At 33.3% G+C, this 27191-nt stretch overlaps 1 protein-coding gene across 4 annotated transcripts in view; it reads right to left on the reverse strand.

Moving 5' to 3' along the window:
* Window positions 1–18039: 18039 nt before the first annotated feature.
* The window catches only part of LOC128211492 (antiviral innate immune response receptor RIG-I-like), a 32645-nt gene continuing 23493 nt past the window's right edge, over window positions 18040–27191 (reverse strand). For all 4 annotated transcript variants that reach the window (XM_052916345.1, XM_052916346.1, XM_052916343.1 and 1 more), the window contains 8 exons: window positions 26875–27123; window positions 26444–26606; window positions 25075–25161; window positions 23464–23639; window positions 22855–22996; window positions 22532–22765; window positions 21515–21682; window positions 18040–21124 (listed from right to left, as the gene is read on the reverse strand). In XM_052916345.1, the coding sequence (XP_052772305.1) occupies window positions 20505–21124; window positions 21515–21682; window positions 22532–22765; window positions 22855–22996; window positions 23464–23639; window positions 25075–25161; window positions 26444–26606; window positions 26875–27123 (1839 nt within the window). In that variant the 3' untranslated portion in view covers window positions 18040–20504. The remainder of the gene's footprint in view (window positions 21125–21514; window positions 21683–22531; window positions 22766–22854; window positions 22997–23463; window positions 23640–25074; window positions 25162–26443; window positions 26607–26874; window positions 27124–27191) is intronic.

Consider the following 27191-nt stretch of genomic DNA (forward strand, 5'->3'; position numbering starts at 1 on the left):
GTGCGCTTACAGAATGGTAAAACGTATAAATTCTAAACACCAATGGTGCATATACAATCAAATACGCAATCGTGTTACCAACTTTGTTCGAACTGCCAAGCAGTCAAATTATGACAAACTGAGTCATTCCCAGACCGACTTTTGGAAAACCATAAACTACTATCTACAAATCAGATACGGATAAAGCGAACCTACTAAATAACTACTTCCAATCTCAGACTCTATTTCCACAGACACTGTTAATCCAAAACTACAGGACTTTGTCATTTCACTTCAAGATGTTATTGATTCAATAATGGTTCTAAAACACCGGCAAGACAACTGGTCCAGACTTAATTAAAAGCTATGTTTTGAGGGAAGTAGCACTTAAAATTTCTTACTTACTTCGTAACCTTTTTAATAGCTCACTCCGTCTCGGTAAAGTACCATGTAAATGGTAACTGGCTCATGTGTGCGATTTTTAGAAGAAATCCGATCATCAAGATGTTGGAAATTACCGTCCTGTTTCCCTTTTGCGCAGTTCAATATGTATATGAAAAACCATAGAAGCAAGCCCAGTATCCAAAAGTTCAAACATAAACCCCATTTAATGGCACAGGGTAGACGCCAAATACATTCAATGTCGTTTATCTTGAGGTCATGTCTTTCTGAGACAAACACATCTGACTTAGTGTAGACAATAACACCATCATGTTCATTTGAAAATCTACCTCTTCTGTAAGGAACATGGAATGTCGAAAATATCAAATTTGATGTTGCTGAGTTAGAAGTGAGCCAGATTTCAGTGAAAGCTAAAATGTCAAAATTGCGTTAGACACCAAACAAAATATCTTTTTTTCAACTGAAGCTCTGAACATTGTAGTGGACGGTATTAAGGCATCCAGTAACGTCAACTGGGATTTCAGAAGAAAAGCAGGAGGATGGAGACTGTGCGGGGCCAGAATTTTCATGAACTTCTCCAGAACAGAGTAGGAGCAATGCTAGCAAGCAAATTAGTTCGGAGTGAGTGCGGCATTTTAATCCCTTAGCACGAGATTGATAGAAGCCAACTAAACCTACCCTCATTCGAAATGTAACTTATTAAACAGACATTGAATACAAGTGATTTTTGGATCGAACGGCGCTAAGAATGACGGGAATCCACATACTGACTGACCAGTACCGCCATGAGATAGAAGGTAGAAATAATAGGAGAGAAAGTAAGTAAGTGAATAGTAGTTAGATAACATGTTCCCTTTCCAAATGACATAATGATACAACTACTGCTCGCTTAAACATTTTAACTGTCAACAGCTTATTTGTTGAGTGGAAGTGAAAATGCGCCTTTAATGTATATACAAATGTGGATTTTTTAAATTATATTGTCCATACATTTTACGCTGTTATTTACAGCATATGTAATCGTTTGATGTTATAAAAATATGATAAGATGTTTTCTAGTATAATAGTAAATAAATAAAGTATCATTATGATTGAAAAGTGATGCAAACAAGTAAATCATGTTTTAATCTGTGTTCTGTGGATTTTAAAAGAAAAAAAATGATAAAACAACATCTAAAGATTGAATTGTGGATTAACAACATATGCAATTATTGTTGAGTCATTTCTTCAAGATCATCTTGACGATGCAGTTGTTTATATGAACGTTCATGTAAACATGTATTGTACATGCATATAATGACAGCAGCTTAGAAAGATTGGCACTTCCTATGTACATGTTTAGAGTGTTTTTGGACAAAATATTAACTTTTATAAGATAGGGAAATTAATAAAAATCTCCAATTGCACTTATGTAACTAGCCAATGAACTTTGTAAAATAATGTTTTTGAAGATTTTGCAGAGGAAAAAAAAGTTTCCAGGATTATGTTTAGAATAAGCTCACTATATACAAATACATTTAACATTATTTTCATTTATAAATAAGCAATGAGTGACCAAAATATAAAGATAAATGAGATTAGATAGCAAAGCTCCAAATTTGTAACATATAAACATCAATACAGTTGACACATATGATGCAGATAATTCTAGTATCATATATTAAGAAATAAAGGATAAGGAGTAGTGATAATTATTATCATTAAAAAACATTTTTATTGTACATGTCAAACTATAAACAATGATTGTAACACATTAATTTCTAATGCATGATAATGATAGGGTAATGACTGTCTCATTATAGAGGTATAATTAACATTGCTGTATGTTGAAATAGATGCTTTAATAAGGAGTTATAATAATGTTCTTGTATATGTATATACGTTTGGAACTCAAATAGCACATGCTACTTAACAAAGCAAAGCAAACAAAACATAATTAACCTTTAATGTAGGCATACTTTGTAAATTGTAGTGACTCAGTTTTATGGTTATCTTTTATCAAAATTACATGTATGTACAATCTATTACTGTGAAGGACTACTAATTTAGGAATAACTGTATTATTGAGAATTGCATTATTCAAAAGGTGAATATATCTTAAACCAAATGTCCATCTACATGTTAACAGAATGAATATTTGATAAACAAGATGACACAATATAGATATTAACTAGAGATAACAAGTTCGTTACGTCACAATTAATGTAGAAATTGATCTTGACAAATCAAATTACACTTTTAGATTTATAAGGACTCAAATGGTTGCACTTTATGACTGAAAGACCAACACTGGCACTTCTCAATTCAAAGAGGGGTTCAGGTTGTAGCCAAACTGAGCCAGGTCCTTGTTGATTCTTATATTGTAGCCTTTCACCTCTGTTTTGACGTAGATGTTACCATCATAGGTCCAGGTGTCAAGTGCAGGTGATTTTGGGTTCTTTTTCAGGAATCTGCATTGGTAGGCCAATTTGGTTGCAGAAAATTTCTTCTCTAACTAAAGGATATTGAAATGTATCTCGAATAGGCCAAGTCCCTAGAAGCTATAAGATTATATTGTCACTGGCCAAGTACATAGAGTTAGTAAATAGATGTATCGAGATCAACACAGTGTTGCTTCTCTCTCTCTCCCGTAGAATATAGTACAATACGTTAAAAACGTTAAATGCATAATTTTAATAAAATGATCAGACTTTTCAAAGGACTCATACCAAAGAGACGTTATTGCAACGTAAAAAACAAAACTTTTTCAGTCATATGTGCCTGTAGACAAAGTCTTTAACGAAATCCCAACGCCTGTAACACAATCAAGACAACGGTAATAACGATTTCTAATATAATATTAACCTTATTTGTTACACAGTTATTTGGGATAATGCCATTGTTTTGAACTTGTTTGTCATCTGTGACATTAGAAGGAAGCTTTTTCTGTCGGTATCTTCATATTTTTTTTGCATTGCAATATTGCTGTAAATTACCAGTCCTCAATGTACCATGTATTGCTAAACGTGCGTTTGTGACATGACATCCATTCGCTGAAAAACAATTGTATTGTTAAAGATATTTTTATTTTTTGTATTTTTAAAGACATGTTTTGTTTGCCAAATTTAAAAGAGAAGCGACAACACAAATTTAACACTGGTTTGATTGTTTTAGGTGTGTAAAAGAATGCACAGTTTAAATTAGTCATTAATTTTATTTAAGTCATACGTGTATGGAGTTCTAAATTGAATAGTTCATCTTTTATATATACTTATTATATTGGAAACTACAAGGCCAAGCCCATTAGCCAAATATTTAACGAATATCCTTGATCTAAAACTTTGGGCATAACAAACACTAAACGAGAGACACGCAACGTACAACAAAAAACATCAGGTCCACATCTGTACCGAACAACAATCATTGAAAATGTTGGTTTAAACACATAAAACTGATCAACAATTGGTAATAAGTATAACCATTTACCTGGAAAAGGAGTTGACATCGACCAGTTGCAACCGATGTAAATATGCCAGCGACCTAGACTGTTTTCTCCCCAGAAGTGGTTGGACCGTAATGTAGTGCGGACACGCCTTGCTTTCTCCCCATTTGCAACAGGTTTCATTTCTGCTAAAATTGATTCAGTCCCACTAGGCGATTTAGCCCACAGTTTCATGTGATGTTGTTCTGAATATACGAACTCAATATCAAAGCGAACTTCTTCCATCTTCTCTATGCATGGTGCCGTGTCGCAGAAAGTATTGTCGTACAATACTCGAAGGTACCAATGCAGATCTTTGGCGTGGCTGTGAAAATTTATTGGGGTGTCCGGTTAGCGAAGTGGTTAGCGCACTCGCCTATCACCTAGGCGACCCGGGTTCGATTCCCGGATCGGGCGCATGTGAGTTTGGTTCGTGGTCACAAAGCCGGACAAGAGGGTTTTATCCGGGTTTTCTCCACAACACAAGACCACACTCTCGCGTAAAATCGTGCCGACGAGAGTGATTAAAATAATGTTGTAATAACGTGTTTCACAATTGTTGTAAAATATATATGTTTAAACTAAAAGTCATTGTGGTATTAAGGAACCAGGACAAAGGTTGATAAAAAAATTTCATCAAAGATAAACATTTACATTTTAATGACCTGAATTGTTCCTAATTTGACTGAGGGCTACCAGTCTATACTTCCTAAACGCTCCAATGTCCAAGTGTTAGTATATTGTTTCACCAAAGATATGTTTATCTGGTTTTATTGATGAAAATGATAACACTTACTTATATGAATTGAGTTAATATATAACACCATGGTGATGTTGAATTAATCGTTAAAGTTCAAGCAATTGTTATGCATTGTTTATACGACAGAATGGTTCTTAAGTATACGATATAATGGTTCATCACAAACTCGAGTTTAACTCGAGTGGCCTAAATCGAGCATTCCCTCGTTTTTAGATGATATTTAAATTACATGAAAGTTCGTGTCGGGGCCCTTTCAATATAATTATGCATTTATCACATTTTTCTTAATGTTTTCATCATTAATTACCGTTAAAAACTATTTAAATGTTAACATATTTAAAATATAATAGATTACTCACTAAGAATCTTTCGAAAATATAAGTGTTGATTTGCACACAGGTGCTAACTGATTCCAGTGTTTTCCCAGTAATACCATATTTGAACTGTCAGGCAGGCCGAATCCCAAACTTGGATGATCTGATAAAAATAATGATATAATAAATGCAATAGTGTCATTTTACAGTTTTATATAGAACTAATGTGATAACCTTTGATGTGATGTCATAAATAGTTCTCGGGAGAGGGCCGTAACTGATGTTGGCATAACTCGTGGCCCAATCCCTTTGCATGCTTGATATTATAATGTCGGTTTAAATATTGTGTTGAAATTTGCATTGATATTCTCATTGTCAAATGTGTTCTAATGCAATTAAATGTTATTAAATCAAATAAATAATTTACGTTGAAAACATTTACGCCGTATACAGCACAGTTGTATATTAAGCGCTGCAAACAATCAAATTAGTATTTTTTATAAAATCAAAATAAAACATTCGTGGTTTTCAAGTTGAAAACAAACTCAATCAAATTTGTTTGCTTATATTGATAACATTTTTTTTTTTAAGTTTCAAAAAAATTGTTTAACATATTCGGTCATGTAATATCCCCTATTTATAATTCACATTTAAGTATAGTTAAATACCATTTTAAGCACACCATGAAACAGCTTACGATGATCTAAAAAATATAAATGGAGAGGTAATCAAATTATTGGTTCTCGTTTGATGGTCACCTTAACCTTTAAATAACAAACCCTGAAAATGGGGCAGTCATCTGTCAAATCGTACAATATTTTCCAGCAGTGTTTGGCACGAAGTCACGTGTTGCCTCATTCCAAAGATGGTTACTTGATTCAATTAGTATATGCTTCACGTCTCTCACCGATAAGCCAGTGCTTAAAGAAACAAGTTCACGTAAAGAAGGCTAGGGAAGTCATATTTTACGCCTGACTTATTGTAGCATCAGACAATAAACTTTCCGAAATCAACTTAAATAAGTATACAAAACGATGAAAATGAGCACATATTCGGTTTATATATATCTACTTGTCAGTCAATCAATGCAAAACAGTTTAAATATCACAGCATGATTCTCTAGTGTTGAGAATCTTCTAAATAAACCTATTATCGGTAGTACAATTGGTTTCTGACTATACCTTAATAGTAAATTATTATTGTACAATAACTCGTATTCCTTAACTATGCTTATGTTATGTTTTAAGGGATGTGTTTGCTTTTGGCCATATTGTTTACGATAACAACTGAACGCCTCCGAATGTATAATTGAACTGAAAAGAGATAATTGGCGGATTTAAACAAAACGCAAAGGAAAAAAAACTCGCTGGATGAATAGATGTTTGATTATGACCAAATTCAACCATCGGAATATGACTGAGTATGATACTAATAAATAAACGTTTATAGAAACGTGATGCTACACGAAAGGGTGGTGTAAGTGTATGGGGGAGGTCTGAGAACCCAGAGAAATGAAACATGATTCGGTTTGGTCATCACCGACCAAACCCATGCATTTATAGGTCGGAAATAGGAATTAAACCCGTGAGACACGTCTTAGTGAGAGGCTAGGTGCACTGGTTGGTAACCACGCAAAGCGGACAATTCGTATATCTTACTTTGCCTCTAACAAAAGAGCAATCATTCCAGAAACAATGGCAGTTGCAGCAGATTCACCGTCGATAGTTGTGTCACACCTCTTGTCGTCGTATCCAACTGTTATCTAAAAGAGAAATGTAAAATAATGATAAAAAGGAATATTGAACTGGTTTTCCTCAGTCTAACCGCTTCATTTATATATGCGTTCTATGTTTTGCTTAAGAATCTTTTCGATGGGTTAGATTTTCGTCAAAGGCATAACAAACAACATATGGAATTTAGTTCGACCTTTGTGCCATATAAAGCAACATACTATTCTTTCGTCATTTCTTTTTCTTCCGTTACAAAACACGGAAACGAGTACTGCAGCATTGACCGCGCTTATATCAGCAACGGTATCATTGACAGCTAAACAGGCGACGGTTATGCTGCCAATGTGATTGGCAAATCCAGATCCAGGTTGGCCGGCAGGGAAAACGTACAGCGTCCCGAGTCCGTGCCGACCCTGACATGAGATATGTTCAATAATTGAATGTTCAGAAACACTTGAGATTGTGTTGCGTTTTCTATAACAAGTCTGATATTGTTTTGAAGTCTCTGTGTTCTTGCTCAAGACGCTTGCAAGATGCACTATATGTATGCAGCTTAAAATATAAAAAAAAACGAATGTACAAACGCACCGTGACATACACATTCAGGTATACCTTGGGTTGTACATAGTACCATAATTGTCTAAGCCCGAAAAAGATACATATATATAGTAAGATGGGCTTTTCAAAGTACGAACGTCTTTTTTCTGTCAGTGGTTATAGCTGTAAAAACCTACCAAATATCAAACATAAACGTGAGAATTTGTAAGACAGGATGGTATTTTTATTGTTTCAAATAGTAACTGCATCATCCCTTTAAGGTCTGAATTATATTACTTCGTCTGCAATACTTGAGATTAACCTATATTTTATTAGGTTTGTTTTATTTTTAAATTTCCTCAAGTTAATGCATACATGGATAAGATTAATCATTTGCGTTTCTACTCTTTTCGAGATTGTTGGGATAAGGGTAAGGTTTTGCACTTAAACTTGTGTAAACACCCAGTAAATTTGCAGTTGTTATTGGCAGTCTATCTCTCATATTTCGTCAATATTTATATGAAAAACTACTGAAACAGAACCAGTAGTCGAAAGTTTAAACTTAAACCCCGTTTAATGGCACAGGGACAACGCCAAAGACATAGAACACAAAAAGCAGCGTATGTCTTGAAACAACATTTTAACACATTAAACTTGATTTTATGATTTATTTATTTTCATAAATACATAAAAACCAGTGAAAGTTAATGTATCATGCATTGAATTTTGTATTTATTAAATTTGTCAAAGAAAAAAGAACCATTAACATTGTTTGTTGAGATTTCATAATACAAAGGAACTATTAAATTATATGCATAGTCATGAATGAAAAGTTTGAGATATAAATATCGTCCAGTGCCAATGATGCTAGTTTGTTTAGCCATAAGTTGATCCTTTAAGAATTACAACTTGAATAAAACATTCACTGTCATATCAAAATATCCTCCATATTGAAATCTCTCAAAAGTAGTTCGTTATACATGACCTTGCACGTGGTAGATTCTTTGAGTATGGTGTACTGTCTTGGACATAATGCAATAATATGAAATACTTATTACGTTTAATTATTATTATATAGAGTCTTTTTAATTACTGATGTGGTCTAAGACAACTGCAAAAGTATTTCTTATCATTGTAAATGCGGCATATCAGATATAAATCCGATAGAGAATACAACGTGAAGCACTATTGTCACACCATACTTTTTATCTAATATTTTCATGAATATATCATGTGACTATGATATTTCAATATGTTATTTATATCATATTCAATAGCTACTATACTACAGTATACTATATTAATATAATAATTACCTATTTATTTCATACTTAATATAAGGATAACCCCGTTTTGAAATTATCACGTTGAAAAGGCAATCTCCATGCTAACATACACATTAACCAGTTCAGAAAACCTTATTTCGCCCATTAAACACATAATGCGTTAAGTATCACTAAAGTAATTGTGTCAATGTTTACACGACAAGCAGCACTCCGATCTTACACGTTTAAATATGCGTGATCGTATCATAATCTCTTACCTGAGTTCAATAATTATTATTTTGATCCAGAAGTATGAAGTTGTCTGCCATTTTTTATAAATTGGTTCCCGTTTTTAAGATTAACCTGGGACAAAACTACTTCCGTCGATTGTCAACCGGAAGTTAAACAATTCTCATAATTTCCTAATCTAATTATTTATTGAACGAACAGTTCTTTAATTAAACTTTCTAAAATTTGAAATCATTAAATGTTTTTTAATTACATAACCTTTATAGTATTGAATCCGTTTACAAACATAAAAAGAAATAACGTGCATTAATATCATGGGCTAAGCGGCTGAATATTTTTGACGAGGAAGACGAAACAATTTGTGTATTATTTCTAATAATTAGGTGGACAAGAACGATTTCGGTGGAATTCAATAGTCAGGAATATAACCAGCCAATGTTAAACTCATTTTATACAGCTATTTCAACAACGATCGCATTTAATTTAATAAATTCTGATAGATTTTTGTTTCTTTGAATTAACTGAAGGACATCAGAAATTCACCAAAATGACGCTCATATTTTGTGCACATCACCACTTGCTGCTGTAAGGAGAGGCTAAACGGTACTTATATACTGAAAATAAATGGACACCAAATATGCCTAAAAAGAACATTTTTACTGGCTTGTCAAACAGTACAACAATTTGGGAGTTTTTTTGTAGTCATTTCATCAATTATTAAATTTTTTGGTCCAAGTTAATCCTAAATCCCTTGCATTTTAATTTTCATTTTTTGCATGACATCTCAATTCGAAGCGTGGAATAACTTTAGATTAGTTTGTGTTCACAACCTCACTCTTATCCCAACAATCCCGAATAAAGGAATAAAGTGAAGTCATACGCTGAAATAGTCCGTGTGAACCAAACGAATGGAAACACGTAACCGAACTTGATTTTATAGTCATATAAATACTTTTCAGCCACAAATATAGTAATGAAACCCTGTAGCACAATTTTGATAAACATTTAAAGCTTTCAAATATAACATACGAGAAAAACTAGTAGTTTTTAATACTTCTCTAACTCCTTCGGTCAAAACGTCTTTTTCGTAGAAGTCTGATTTCTTAAATGCTCTTGGTGCGGGCAAACTGTTTGAAAATATATCGATAGCGTCCTGTCGATATGCTAATGCTCTTGAATAAATGGCCGAGTCTATCTCTGGAAACTTCCAAATGGGTTTTTTGATCTTTGCAATTTGCAAATCTGAAAAGGATATAGTTAAACACCTTTGATATCTATATCCAGTATAACGATTGTTCTGTTGAGGCGTCTTCTGGGATGACTCTACACTGTATAATTACATCTGTTTAAGCCGTTTAAAGACGTTAATCATGATTGACTTTTATCACATACCTGCCACTTTTGCTTCATGTGCAACACCGATTCCACAAAAAAAACACATTCATTTCCCGTCTTTGGACGAGCGATGAGTCCTGCACACGCAAGTGCATGCCTTCAAAGGAAAGGGGAAATACTACAGATTATATAGCTATTTGATAAACCTTCCTCTCTTTGCAAGTGTTCATTTACAATTCGTTATCAATGCAAGTGAACCCAATAACAAATTGTTTATCGGTAAAGTCGTTTTTTAAACTCGGTTGCAATTAAGTTATTATTGGTACTTCTATGAAAAAACACAAACCAGTAGCTGGCAGATACTGATTTCAAAAAAATTGTGTAAATCGAAGCCTAATTTAACGCAAGTTTTAAAAGAGTTACACACACTTTTCGGTCAATAGAGTAATTTATCGTACGTGAAATTATTTTAAATAATGATAAACAATAATGATAAATGAGAACTTTTGATACTGTTTAGTTATTATAACAAATTTTGTTAATGCACAAGTTTTCTTTTGTGTATATACATGTTGAACAGCATTTATATACTATGCATTTAACTATGTATGTAATGAACTGTGTGCTTATATTCATGGGTTTTTTCATTGATTACTGGTTATTTAATGCTTGTGTCTGTTTTGCTGTATTGCTTTTATTATATTCTAATTCATTATTCTACAACGCCATTGAATATGTATTTATATGTAGAAATAGGCGTTTAAGCAAATAAACAAGTTTCAAGTTTCTTTAAAGCTGCACTATCACAGAATGTCATTTTTGACACTTTTTAAAACATCAGTCTAAGAATCAGCTAATTTTGACAAAATGCCTTAAATTCAGTCATATTAGATAACTCACAATAGAACAGATCTTAGTTGTTGTTTGATAAACTGCAGCTTTAGTAACACTTTTAGCTATAAAACATCATATTTTGAACGTAAATATGAGAAATTGTGATCTGATCTTTTTCAGCAGTCTTATATCAGTGGTATCCAGACATTTACGCCAAAAATGGCTCATTCAATGGCAAAAACTAAAAAAGTTGTCAAAACGATAAAATCTCTGATAGTACAGCTTTAAGGTTTGTAAAATGTATATAATGATATTCAACATGTGAAACATTTAACGTTAAACCATTGACATCATTGCAGACCGAGTGTATTATATCAGAACCTGCACTTATTTTTGAATTAATGAGAAATGCGTATACTTATAACTGTTGTCTGTTTATATTTGATAGAACGATTGGTAGCAGAAATAATTTTGTTAAACAAATAAGTTAAAGTACCTTCTTATGACTTTAAAATAAATATACATGTAATTGAAAACGTGTGTAGAAAATTGATCGAGTTGTCTGTTTCAGCTAATCGTCCGCGGCTTTATCGACTAAACTCTTAAATATTACGTAAAACATTAAACGAAAAGTTTGATTGACAGTCTCACTGACGCAAGTGACACAATACTAGTATTACACACTCGGTAAACAACTTGTCAATGCTTACCCTGTTTTTGTCGAGCTTTCCATTATATATGGAAAAAATGAAGGACTTGTTTGTGCGGTATTATCAACAAAGTTGTAGGACAAATCGAATTTCGGAAAAAAAATACAAACCCTGTTTATGAAATGGAAATAAGATTTTCATTAAAAAAATAAAAATAGTGAACTGTTGTGCAACTACAGCAGCTAGACAAGAACGATATGTCGAAGATATAAAATATGTTAAATGTTCTTAAACTCTGTTGTTCATCACCTATGGAGTCATGATTATCCATAGCTAAAAACTTCACTTCAGTCCGATCAATTTAAAGAGAGCAACACTATCACAAAATTTATTTGCAAATAGGTTTTCTAATTCTTACTATGTTTCCACGTATATATGTATTGCTTGCATTGATGCCGACGTCTGTAACTCCCACAACAATTCCACGTCCACTGACATTATGTTTAATCCATGATTGGTCAATTCCAAGCGCTTGATCAAAATATGGTGGACAAAGATGCATGCAATTCTGAAACAACGATAGGGAAATATAAAATAACAAGTAACACACATTTACACAAGATATGTATCATGAAGCGTATAAGAAATATTCAGGACGAAATCAACAGCACATGATTCTAGTTTATGATTGTGGTACAACTTTCCGGGTAAAATCCCTTCAAATATACCTTTTCTTACGACACAGAAGAACACCTTTAACAACCTCGATGAATACAATCTGCATTATTCATAAGATACGTACGTCCGCATTCCCTTGTTCATTTGGGTCTCTACCATTGTCATGTGCTAACAATCGTGGAGTGATAGGAGGTGATTCTTGATACCAGCGGTAGCTTTGAGCAAGCTTTTGTATCTAAATGTGTATAAACATAAAGCAAACAAGTTAGTTTGGATCGTTGTAAAACGTTAAAAGTTGCTTTGTATATCATCGTTTAAAAACACACTACTTGTAAACTGAAGACAACTCATTTACATATTTGTAAATAAAATAGTTTGTCCAGGTGGAATCTCCTTAAAATTAGTTTCAAGTTTTAGTGGCAATACGTAACTTTGGGCCATGAACAATACACAAAGAATGAGATGTACACTAATTGAAAAGGTGACTAAGACCAAAAATCAAACAAAAAACAACATAAAAACATTTCACACGTACATATTATACTAAACATAACTATATAATTGACTGTACTATCTAACTAGGAAGCAATTGCATCTATGGTGACAAAACGTCATAGGAAAGCATTGTAATTATATTAAGACATATTTATTAAAAACATTTAAACCCTAAATTCATTTAAGTTATTCCACGAACTGGAAATATTAGATTTTAGACGTAAATCACAGTGAAGAGGACATGCAAGCATAAAATTGAATTCAGATTCAACCACATTAGAATTGTATAGTTTACAATTTCGTTCTAAACGTGAAACATGATTGCAACTTTTATTTCAAGAGAATGAGAACAATACAATTCTTTATTCATTATTCATACTTATATTAAAATTATTTTCAAATTCAAAATTTATCTTGATTTGTATATTGAATAGTATCAGTCCAGTGTTGTACAAAAAGTTAAAGTTGTTGAAAGTATCCATGACTCATTGTTTGCGTAATCAGACAGAATGCAGAAAAACGTCATTAACACGGCAGTTGATGTAATGGCATGTACCGAATAAATTAAATTTGTCATGGAAGACGTGCACCGGTCAGTTATCCATAACTTGATTGTAAGTGTTAATGCGCAGCGAAATTCTGAAGTGTCGATTGAGTCAGGATGGCTCAAAAGTCGTGCAAATACCTTGATATGCATGAAGATAAATACATGTATAAACAAGAGCACAGCGGAGCGACCAGTAAAACGCTCCTCTATTTCAGTTTTGTCGAATAAAGGTCATAACTGAACAAATATTAAAATTTTGGGCTTTGATAAACATGCGCGTATTATTTCTGGTAACATGTAATCCTAGTTCAATTTAAGGTGGTGGCATACGTTGCTCGGTCAAAATTGACGTTCAAAATAAAATATCTTTCAAAATCATTGAAAATTGGCCAGAATGATGTGCCAGACATGTTTTCCTTATTTATTTATTTATTTATTTATTTATTTATGCTAAAATGACTTATATCGGCGGTGTCGATGAGTACAAAAAGACGCTATCTAACACCGTATTATCACAGTATTATCACAGTACATCGAGTTAATTTATTCTGAAAAACGAATCGCCTAGAATGAAAACAATGTCTTTCCTCACAAATGCAGAATCGAGTAAATGGTAAACAGTGACTATGATGACAACTTTAGCTAGACATGTTCAAATCTAGGTTCAAATCTTTAATAGTGACCAATATTGGCATAACTTGTAAAGTCTAAATTGTATTAACTTCAAATTTCGTAGACATATAGATCTTATTGAGAGAGAAGTGAAGTATGTGACTTCTTTTGTTAAACATGACGTAATAGCGGACTTGTTTTATTCCTCATATTTTAAAACTATGGAAAACAAAAACATACCAAAGCTACTTATATGTAATCTCTAGACGCATTGTCATTATTTGAAGCTAAAAAACAAGGTGTCATAGTTGGTATTATTAATTTCAGTATTGTAAGGCAGAAATATATTAATGTAAACATACTAAAAACACAAATAAACAAACAAATCATGAACCTTAATAGTTAAATGTACAAAGTTCATGTAGTAATATAAAATGTACCACTTGACACGCCTTAACATGTGAAATTAAAATTATAACATATGAAGTCTCCAGTGTGCACATTTCAATTTCACTAATTCTCTTGACAAGATATAATCGGGTCTTGGATTAACATTTATTTAAAAGTGTACAAATCATATTTGATTGATGTAACCAAAAGGTGACCATGGAACCACCTGATCGATGATGTGAAAGTTCTTAAATTTATTAATTGCTCTTTCTGCATGAAATTTTCAGCTGCAATTCTTAGGGTCCTTTTCGCTTAAATCGCAGTTATTTGGCAGGTATTTCATCATGGAAAGTTGTATGACTTAACAAACCGCAAACAAAACACAAAAATAAAGACAAAAAAACAAATCTTACATTAATGTATGTGTCAAATTGCATATTATAACATCGAAATATCATTACATATGAGCAGGGTAAGATACATTGATATTGAAACTTACAAATGTCTGTATGGTATCTCACCAGAATATGTTCAAAACCTTGTAACCTTTAAGACATGTAATTTTAATCTAAGATACGAAACCTGTGTAGATATCCCATCAGTAAGAACAACTATATATGGGAAAAACTATTTCCCCTTTGAGGCCATGTTAGGAACAGCATTCCTAAGGAAATAGGGTGCTCCCAAAACTACCTGGAATTTAGAATGCTGATCAGCACCAGTACAGGTCCTTCTTGTAAATGTTCAATGTGCAAATAATACTTTTTTGCTTTAAAAACATACAGAATAAATTGAGAATTATAAGATGTTCCACTGAATGTCTTGTATCCTTTGTCTTAACGGAACAGGAGTTTTGTTTTCAATGGGTTGGCTTTCACCCACTGGACAAGATATGGCATTAAAATGCAAGAAAAGATATCAGTATACTTTTTGAATAAAATAACAACTTATTAAATTAAATAACATGGGCTAATATCTATTTATGATTATTTCAAATTTATATAACATCTGTCGAACACATACAACTTCTTGTGTTTTTCTTTCGGCAAGTATTTTATTTAGGTGTTACGACTTTACTTTTTCAATTAACATTCTTTTACAGTGATAGGTGTGTAACCAAATAACATGATACCTCCTATAAGCAATACTTTCCGAAGATTTTTCCTATTAAGCTAGATTAATTTTAAGTTTTTTACCAACTACACATCAATGTACAAAGCTGTGTTATTCCCCTGTATATTTTGCTACTTACAATTTTGCTATTTCAATGTATATGATTACCCTTTAAGTTATACTTTTGAAAGAACTAACCATTTTACAGTGGTATGTCAACTAATGGAACCTTGCGCGTGTGGATTGTCCGTACAGCCTAGAAATCTTGTTGATGTTATCAATGTTTTCGATGCTCTAATCCAATTTTACTATTTGTATTTATATGCATGAATATGATAACGAACGGCGTTTGTAAATACTCCAGTATGTATTCATTTTAACATATATGCTTTTTTTCCAGGTCACAAGCTCATTGGTATTTTTTTATATGTATGTATGTTATTCATGTAAGAAAATAGCTCATTGAGCTAATGTTTCTTGTTAACACATACCCGACTTTAAATAAAGAATCTTGTCTCTTGTATCTTATATGGTGTGAAAACGTATATTCGCGACTGGGCTTGATCAATGTTTCTTTATTAATTAATTAAGGAAGTCGCGAAAAATATGTGACAACCCAATTATTTGCTTCAAAGCGCGGCTTTTTCGGTTATTCATTGCAAGAAAGGTGTTCAACATGAACAAATTAATATACACTCAGTCAAAAAATAAACGATACCTAGACACTTTAACACTTTATTTCTTCTCTCTATGACACTTTTCTTTAATCTTCTTTTAAATTTAATGTTTAACAACCATTTAAATAAAAGTTCATAACATTAGTAGAAAACTATCAATACTGGCCGATTATTTGTTGCTGTAACAACGATCATGCGAAATCTTAATTCACAAGTATTCAGTATCTGGTATGTCCACCATGTGCATCTCTAACTACAATACAGCGACGTCGCATTGAGCGAATCAAGGTCTTAATCGTCTCCTGTGGTATCGCTGCCCACTATTCGTGCACAAAACGTGTAAGCTCATTAGCGTTCTGAGGATTACGCCGTCGAACACGGCGTTTCAAGATGTCTCATAAGTGCTCGATTGGAGACAGGTCAGGTGAGAATGCAGGCCGTGGAAGAACTTGAAACTAAACTGGTTAAAACTCGAGCGGTGTGGCACATAGCGTTGTCCTGTGGGAACAAAGTGACGTTCGGATTGGCGTTGATGAATGGTGCAACAACTGGCCACAATATCTCATTTCGATATCGCTGGCCTGTTAGCCTAACTTGCACTTCCACTAAATTGGTTCGAGTATGAAAGGATATTCCACCCCACACTATAACGTTACGTCCCTAAATCGATCTCTCTGACGTACACAAGGGTCTGAAAAAAAGTTCGTTGCGTCGTCTATAGCAACGTATGCGTCCATCAGCGTGATCCAAGCAAAACCGTGATTCGTCGCTAAATAACACGGTGTTCCACTGTTGTTGAGTCCAACGGTGCTGTCGACGTTCAGCTGTAAGGCACGGGCCGTTATGTGGGCGTCTAACCCTAAGTCCATGTTCGGAAAGCCTATTTCTTACCGTTTGAGCAAATATCCTGGCATTGGTACGTCCATGTGTTATAGCTGCGGTGGTCGTTGCCGGCAAAAAACGTAGATGTGACGTCCTCATATAGCGGTCTTGCGCAGGGGTCGTTACTTGCGGCCTGCCAGATCTATGGCGATCATTAACTGTGCCTAGTGTTCGATAACGACCTGCCAGACGCGACACACCAAAACGTGCAGCGGCGTCACCTGACGTGCACCTGCCTGTAGCATACCAATAGCCCGATTACGTTCATCAGTAGACAAACGTGGCATACTTGTTACGAAAGAAACCGGATAATTAATGTGCTTTTCTTTAACTGTACTTAAACCCTTACACAAAACAATATTCACGTAAACTCAAGATGTACCATGCACCTCGTACCCCGTGCAGCACGTGAAAATCTAAAGCTAGGTCTTTTTCTTCAATGCTTAAATGAATTTAGCTTATCCCTTTGATTTATATGTACGAACTATAACCACTTAATTTTAATTAACCTTTAAGAATATTTATTTATTTTTATAGAAATGAGTGAAGTATTCATATGGTATCGTTTCTTTTTTGGGTGAGTATATTTCAAGAGACATCAAATCTGTGCCGTACCTTTTATCGCATTCCACCGCTAAAAATTGATCATCTCGCACAAATAGCGCTCTGTTATCGGCTATCCTCTCGTGACATTATAAAAGGGTAAGTAATTTCAAACACGGTATAATTGAAAGGGTGTAATTTGTCGGACTAACGCAAATCTTGAATAGTTCTTATTATACCTGCTTTCAAAGGAAAGGTTGTCATGAATATCTCCGAGATTGATATTTTCACTGCTAAATAAGAAGATTGCTTACTTCCGGCCAGATACGACATAGATTCCTTGACAGGTTAACGGAACCTGACTTTAAAGTGACAATTTTCTAAAACATACATATGTTTATTGTTTAAATCAATTAGTCTTTTTCTGAATTTTAGGAAATGTATTATCATCTACGTGGAACGCTAGAAATGTCATTTTTTTCCAAACAGTCTGCATGCATCTACATTGAGATATATAAGAAAATGATAAGTAAATTATAAATATTATAATAAACGTCTAACACAACGGAATAGAGATTACTATATTTTTTATTATTTTCAAAACGGATATATCAAAATGTACACAACAAGGTAATGAAACACGTTGGATAATTAATTTTGAACGTTAGATAAATAAATAAAGAATGCATACTCAACAATCAAGAGTGTTAATAAAATACTATAAAACTTTCATAAAATAACAAAAAAACATCAAAGGTATTGTACGAGTTCACAGCATAACAAAGAATGTGCATGTCATAATAAAAAATTCTCAAAACAAACAATATAATCTCCGAACCGTAATTATAAAATAATCACATAATGTTGTACCAATAACCATCTTTATTGCATAAAATGTGTGTTTTCGGTCCGTTACCGGGGTGCGTTAAAACGTAAAAACCCGAGCGTTATCGGTAGAAAACGTGCATTATTCAGTAAATTCACGTGCCGTTAATGACCGGCTTTTTGTTTTACATAAGCGCTTTCAGGGCTCGCATCATATCAATGGCAGCTGAGCGACCTGGTTTCTGACCGAAAGTGGGTCAACGATGCCAACTTCTGCACAAAAACAAATTTCAGCATATATAGCTGTAAACAAATATCAACAAATAAAAAAAAACACATCTAACTTACATATTTTGTTCTGAGTTGTTTTTCCTGGCAAGCTGATGGGTGTTTACTAGATAGTACTTTCTGCAGTTGTTTTGACTATTTGTTTGCGTTAAAAGCACTAAATTAAGTCTAAAACGTTCAACTCCTCCGAACTTTAGTTATTTCTGTCGATTTTATTCAGAACAAACCACTTATATGGACATGATTCCATTACGTCGTATGCAATGAACAAAGAAAATTCAAGTATTTGTTTTTACTGATGCTGAAGATGCTGTACATTTTATCAAGAATAAGTACACAAAATTTTCAGGCTTAAATTAGTTGTCAAAACAAATAATGGTTAAAGTAGAACTATATCGGTAATTAATTGATTACCCGATAGGTATTGTGTGTAAAAATCCCAGTAATCCAGTCAATTTCCAAAAAACACACTTTCCTACGAAGGAACACTGCAAAAAATGGCGTCGAAACAAAAATGCAACTGCCGAGATATGTTGCGGCCCGAATCGAGCTAAATGTAAAATATTTTCAATGACATCACTCATGACGTCACGCAAGCACCTGTTATGGAGGTTATTTTGAACTAACTGTTTTTGCATTTTCGTGACATTTAACAGCCTTTTTAAACACAAACGTTTCTCATGGTGTGTATTTTATGCAATAATAGCGATAATACACCTTTTTTCGGTCGTTACCATCTGCAAAGGCCCTTAAAATAGTTTACAACCCTCGTGCTACGCACTCGGGCTGTAAACCATTTTGCGGGCCTTTGCAGATGGTAACGACCTCAAAAAGGTGTATTAACCCTATATAATGTTATACCTATCGACAATTTGGCTGTAAAGCTGTTCTGCCAGCCATGTAGTTATGTGAATTGTATTCAAATAAAATGTGGTTGTTGTTTTTTTTCATTCAAAACCATTGCTTGTCGTTCAATTTAGAAGTAAGACAGAAGCATTCTAAAATTCAACACAATAATACGACAATATGTAACACAGTATAGATAACCTTTAACAGCATTTAAAACGCACATATTATTTAAGAAAAAATAAATATTACAAATAATTTCGGTGATTTATAGAGATTTATTACGGGTTCAAACAGTAAAATAACAACTTGATAGTTTTTACTTTCTAGTTTCTCATCAAAATCAAACGTCAGCGCACACAGGGCTGATCCACATTTTCGACGATATCATTTCTGAAAATGAAGTTACGTTCGCATTCAGTTTTGGGCGCTTTTCCGGGAATTATAATGAACTTAAATACTTTTTCTTTTGAGCTATATATAAACAGAGGAAATAAATGTTTCAATACTAGAATAACAAGAGTAAATATTTCATGTAGCTTTTGATGCTTACTCGGTAAAATATATTGCTTTCTTATACTGAAACAAACATTTATCCTATATATCCAACGTAATAAGCACTCTCAATCATAAGATAATACAAAGACTGCACAAAACACAACAAAGAATATAAATACAATTATGAACAATGTTCGTAATACAATTTACACTTTTCATGAGGTATTAAATAAATGACAAAACAAAATAGTGCAAAGACAAAATAAGAGTCAGTTTATCAAAATCAATAATCCACAGAAGTTAATAAACAATGAATATAGCACGATTCTATCTACACCATGGGAAAAAGAGATTTTGAAAAATGCGGCTTTCCATAGATAGCACACGCATAGTTACTATTTACGTCCCTTACTTATGTTTAAACTTGAATTTTCAGAATAGTGTACCTCTAATAACAAGCATTTCCCTAAGGGGTGAGCTTAACAATACTCCAGTTTCTAACATCACGTTGCTGAAATATTGTCAACAATTGATGTCAAATAAAAATGAGCTATATAACTAATATACACCGTATAAACGGGTTCCATACACAAATTCATTTCATTGAAGTTTGGTATGCCAAAAGATTCGTAATTTCATCTACAGTGCATTCAGTAATTTTCGGAGCCAGATCCCACTTTTGAAATGAATTTGTATCGCCACTGTATTCTTCTCGGAACAGAAGGTTTTCCAGCTTCAAGACAAACAGGTCCAACCCTATTTTTTCAGCAATCATACCCCACTCTTGTCCGCAATTTTTGCAGGACATTTTCTCTTTTTTAACGATTCCAGCATATTGGGCTGGTTTTGGGTGAGGTTTCCTATCAATTTGGTCACGAAAACCCTCCGTAATTACGAAGTGTTGATTGTTAGGTAGGGTTCGCATTTTAGACGTGTGACAAATGTATTTCTTGCACTTAACACACAACACTTCCATATCTTTCGTGGACTGACGGTTTTTCATTGAACCTAATAAATCAGTTTTGTTGATTTGCTTCCGTACTTCCTCTCTCTGGTAAAAATCTAGTTTGTTTTCCAATTTATGCGCATCCATATTCTTAAAAGTGTTCATAGCCTTGTACATCAAGTTAGCTTTGTAGACATTCACTTTGTCTTTTTCAACTAACTTTTCACTTCCAAGTGTCAATGACGATGCATCATGTGTTCGGCTTCTTCCTGAAATTATATAGGGAATAATTTTTTATTAAATTAACATTTTTGTAGCTTAAGTTTATGAAATAAGGCACTATATAGTCCGTTTGTGGTGTTTGATGTAGTGTACATGGTGTTAAATTGTTTTAGTGTTTAGTTCGTTTTGGCCATTGCATTGTGCCACTAAACAGGGTTTATTTTTGAATTTGTCCCTGTAGTTCTCATTGTTTTATTCAAGACTTGTCTTGTTATTAAAATGTACCGACAGATTTGATTTCTTTTCATACTAAGCTTATTGCCAGTAGTGTTTAGCCACTTACACTAAATTAGAAGTTATCCAAGGCATGAAATAATTTAAACCTTTAAAATACCGCAGCATAAGCCGCTTTAAACATTGTTAGAAAATCCGGGTACCTCTCATTTGTATCTTTGTGATTTCGTTACCGGAGAAGTTATAATTGATAACAATATTGCAATCTGGAACGTCTATCCCTTCAATCGCAACAGACGTACATACAATTATTTTAAAACGACCCTCATTGAATCTCAGCAAGACCTCTGTTTGGACTTCCTGACTCATACCTAGAAAAACATGATTATATGATTTATTGTTAATAAATTTTGAAATGATTTCATCCAGTTCTTTATTCCATTCAGAATATTGGTTTTTTTTTAAATTATTACATCAATAATAAAAAGAAAAAGCACATAGGATTTGATGATTGAATTCTTGCTGCATATATGTCTGTGTTATTTTTATGCCGGTTCTTAAAACGGAACGTAATATAATTTTCACCTGCGGCGTACTGGCGCCCTTTATTTATAAACATCCTCTGCAATCGGTTTTGTCCGGTCAATAACTTAAAATGCTTTGTCCGATATGATGGTTAGAAAGTTTATATGCGTAATATATCCGACCAGTTCGATTATCAGTAATATCGCTCTAGTCACTCGAGAATTATCGCCCTTTAATAATCGAAATTGCCTTAAATATGTCAAATCATCACCAAATTATGTCAAAATGTGTATGGGTATAATATCCTCATGAAGTCCGCTTCACGTACAATAATTTATCACCAAACTATGTGTCCTTAAAATAGTTCTTTGTATTGATCAATTGTACTGATTGTGCATTAAAACAGGATCTCGGTTAGAGTTCAAGCTACTCCACTTGTCCCTCTAGTTTCTATAGTTTAATATAATCGTTCAACAAGCATGCATTAATGTCAATGAGTATGTAAATATAAGATTTACTTTTCGTGAATTCCATAAACGAGACAGTAATTACGAATATTATATGTCACAATAGTAGATATTAAACTCAAATATCTTGCAAATATTAGATATTTAAAGTTTTCCAACTATCAATATCACATACTGTTGGTAATATTCCACTTTTATAAAGAATTCATCAAAACTTATAACACTAACCTTTCATTGACCGTACTTGCATTTTTCCATACAGACTATGAGCTTTATAGTCTAATCTGTTGTTCAAATTATCCGCAAGTGCTATGCATGTTGCTCTTGCTTTTACAAAGACCATAGCTCTCGAATCTGGACCCTTTTCCTGGAACGTTTTCGTCAGCTGGTCACAAATTACCTCGACGTTTGGATTGTCTGCGTCATCGACTTTGCTTTTCTTTGTTAAGTCCTTCTGCAGTTCTGTAAATGGTATAAACCCATATCAGTCAATAACAGGTGGGGATACCCATACATAGGATTCATGCAAGTTACAATAAAAAACGCCATACCTTTAAAGTTTTCAAACAGTTCCTTTTCTTGGTCAGTAAATTTTGATCTCCTCTCAGCTTCTGCTTTTGTCTCATTTGCTAAGTATTTCATAACATCTCGAATTTGCAAAAGCGTATTCACTTCTAACGCAGAACTGTAGACCTAGATAAAATCACCATAAAATATATTTTTATTGATATCAGTATACATGGAAGATGCTCCAGTAGCACTTTCCACGCCATGAAAACATAATACTTGGTAAGATTGACGGTGCTTACAGGCAGAACACTTAACCTAAATAAAATCATTACGCAATAGATTCTTTATATCAAGACATTACGGAAGGTAAATAGAACTCCGAGACTGCAAGCACAACAGTGCCAAGGCTAACAAGAATATCAGGCATGAGAATTCAAATACATGATAATTGTTATCAACGAATGCGTATTTATTGTATGTAACACAAATTCAAGACCATGGGCTGTTTCATTGAGAATCCTAAAAGTTGTACCTCGAACAAACGTCCAGTATAATTAGTGCACTTATAAAAATATCTCCTAGGAACAAAATTGCTGCTAGGACTCTTCAAAAAACATTCCCCAGAAGTATTGAATAATGAAATTGCGTACATTTAGATATGTTGCACATGTTGTAATTTCGCGAAGACTTTCGGGATCGTGAACAAATCGTTTTGCTGTTTTGTCTATTTGTATTGTCCAGCCGTAATATGCAAAAGTTCCCCTTTCCCGTGGTCTTTTATCAAGAACATCGATAATATCTGGTTCACACACTGAGAAACAGATGTCTAAAAATAAAACAAATGATGCATTTAAACTACTGGAAGAAGCCCAGTCATAACCAGTAGAATGCGACAATGATAAAAAGCCCTTTCCAGACTCCATTAGAGATTGTAAAACATAGTACTTCTTGACATCCCATTATGTTTTAGTGATGTAAACTTCTTTTTTTTGTATGTATATCCAAATGACTTCTGTAAACCTTTTGACCTTTTCTTTACCCCAATAATTCTATGTTGCTTTATATATTAATGATAGGCATGTTTTTAATTAAAACGTGTGTTGTTTAAATAGATTCCCAGGCAATGCATCTGAAAAAATATCACTATTCAACTGTATGATATCGAAATTACAAAGAAAAAAATAAAGTATACATATATATTTTGGTTTTAGTGGAATGCGAACACATGCCAGTAAAGTCAAGAAAAGATAGGTAACCAGAACCTAAACCACTAGACCATGATAAATTGTATTCACTGAGTAGATATTGTAGTTTAAGCATTATATATTTTACAGCGATTGTGAAAAAAGTTGTGCACACAAACCTAGGTTACCCCCCCCCCCAGTAATGTTCATTTTACTGACCTAGCAGTAACAGAGCAGTACATATAAATTATATAAAAATATCGCCTTGGAATGGTCAATAAAATGAATATTTACTTGGGGGTTAAACCAGTTTGTGTGCACAACCTCACTCTTATCCCATCAATCCCGAATAAAGTAATAACGTAAAAGCTAAGTCTAATCAAAGTATGCATAAACTTGAGGAAACCTGACAATAAAAACAAACTATGATAAACGAAAAGGTAAACTCCAAATACTTCAATTATTAGGGATTCCGAATCTATCTGCAGAGTAAGGAATACAATTTAGAGTACCTAATGCAAAAACTTTTCAGATACGATGCAGTTATTGTTTGAAACTATAAACAACATACTCAGTCTGCCTTAGCAAATGAAATGTTTAAAACTGTGTGATCAGAGAGTTCTTAGCAAGCAAGCCCAAAACTCCCAAATTTTTACCTAAATGTATGTGAAACTAGACTGATTTTCATTTGTGTTGTTTCCTTTTTTTGTTTTTGAAAGTTTCGTACAGTTAAGAGCATCAATTTTGGTCATTTAAAAGGAGCTTTCCTGTCTTTAAATCGACTACATGTCAAACATTTAAATCATCATACAAACTAACGCGAATACATAACCGATAAATTATCTGGAATGACAACAAGAAAGAGTCACCACATCTTATTAGTGAAACCATATCACAATTACAAAGAGATAGATATAGTTTCCAAATATTCAACGCCAAATCTAACCCGTCAGCAGAACTAGAATACTATAACCTAATGCTAGGTCCAGCATGGAATTAAACAAGGAAAAAAAGAAATATCACCATTTCTCTTATCCAATGAACAGATTTCATTAAGTACTCAAAAGACGAACCTACCGTCCAGTATTTCTTCAGTTTTGATCATATTTTCAATCAGCATTTTTTTGCATATATCGTCGGAACGAACTGTCATTTTGATTGTGTCTGAAATAAGATGAGTATTAGTGATCCTTCTTGCGACATTCTTGACAACTTCATAAAAAGCGTTTATAGTAATTAACTTACATAACATATAATTATAAAATGGATATTTGTTGATTTCAGTGTTATTTAAGAAATATTACACACCACTGAGGGTCATATGACATCAAAAGGACCGGTCAGTCAGCCACCAAAGGTGGAAATTATGTGAGGTATAATATGTCGTATTTATTTAACGAGTGTCATAGAAAAACATCATTTTTAAATTATTTTTACAAATTGGTATGATTTTAGATCAGTTTTTAAGAGTGTGTTTCACGACACATGGATTAAATCACACTCAATATCAGAGACCAGTCTGATTCGCTAGGGGATCGCTTCTTAGATGAAGTGAAAACCACGCTCCGTTGTTGACAGTTAATATGTAGTTGATGTGCATTAGGATTTTTTTCAGATTATCTATCAACATATTTTTTAATGAATTTTCCGCGTCGTATTTACGAGCATTTGTTTTCATGTGTAATGTTTTTCTATGCAAGTAAATGCTCCAGCATTTAAAAACATTTGAATAATAGTATAGCATTCCCTAATCATTGATAAGTTATGTTTTTTTCTTTCCCAAATATTTTAATTTAAACATATGCAATATTTATCAAATTATTATTTTTGACAAAAATTACTGGTTCAAAAGTGAGGTTTTCCATTTTGATCAAAGGAAAGTAACTACAATTTATTTTGAAGGTAATTTTAAAGTTGATATTTTCACTCCATAGTTTGCAGTGGAAAAATCAATATCATTTCACTGAATAAATTCCATATTTCACCAAAAGCAAAAACGAAATAACGGATAATTGTTTGTTTCAGTATAAAGTAAATCGCGACAGATATTTGTTTGTGCTCATTTGGTGAAATGTTTAAATTTTACACTTAAACGCTTTTGTTTTGTTTTATTTCATGCATATAATTTATAGCAATCAATATTTAATATATATTTTATTGGAAAAGTTATGGTGTCAAACCGGAAATAGAGCTTTCTGTCAAGCACCGTGTGCAATTTCTTGATTTCGGGTAAAAATGAGTAAAACAATAATCATATTTCGTTAGATTTACTTTTTCGATCGATAGGATTATCTGGATATAATCAACCATTAATTTCCAATAAACCACCGAATAACATACAATAGAATGCTGACACCTACAACTTTCAATTATTAAAGCTTTAAGACTACGGCTATTGCTCGTGCAGTTTTTTTTATAATAAGTAGAAAATATCTTCACACCAGACCTTCTTTCGGTGTATTCACGTGCTTTTCAATACTCGTTCTGCATCTTTCAACAGTTGACAGCCGTTTGACGTCGAGTGCTGCACAAACTTTGGTTATATATTCTACAGCATCTTCCTCATTCTTTGAATTTCCTACTCCAATGGACGCAGTGAGACCAACGATCTGATAACAGAGAAGCTGAATTAAATTTTGTAAACTGCATTAAATGTCTTTAGCATAGCAAACAGTGTTTGTAAATGTTGAGATCAGTCGAAGACTGTAAGACGAGTTCCTAATGACAAACAATCATTGTTTTTCGTAAATATGTTTCAAATGCCAAAATATTATACATCCTATTCGTGACCATTTACCGTCAACTATAAATGCTGCTTCGTTTTGAAATCGCTGTGAGGCATTAAATTTAATATACTTTATAAACATCGAATATTACCTGTGGAAGTCCAGCAACCTTGTCAAATTTCTCCGTAAGATATCTTCTTGCAAGCTCTCCATACGATCCCGAACCCTTTGTATGGTGGCATTCGTCAAATATCAACAAGGAAAATACAGCAAGACTTGGTATGTTCCCGTTCTCTAAATTGTTAACTAGTATCTGAGGAGTGAAACAAAGAATATCCGCATCTTTCACGAACACATGAAGCATCGCTGATTCATCTTCTCCTCCAGATATAAACTTGGTCTGAAATTATATCCTCTTAAGTTGTTCACTGTTTACATTTTGAAAATGTGTAATATGACGTAAATGAT

Source organism: Mya arenaria, chromosome 12 (assembly GCF_026914265.1).
Source record: "Mya arenaria isolate MELC-2E11 chromosome 12, ASM2691426v1".
Taxonomy (NCBI): domain Eukaryota; kingdom Metazoa; phylum Mollusca; class Bivalvia; order Myida; family Myidae; genus Mya; species Mya arenaria.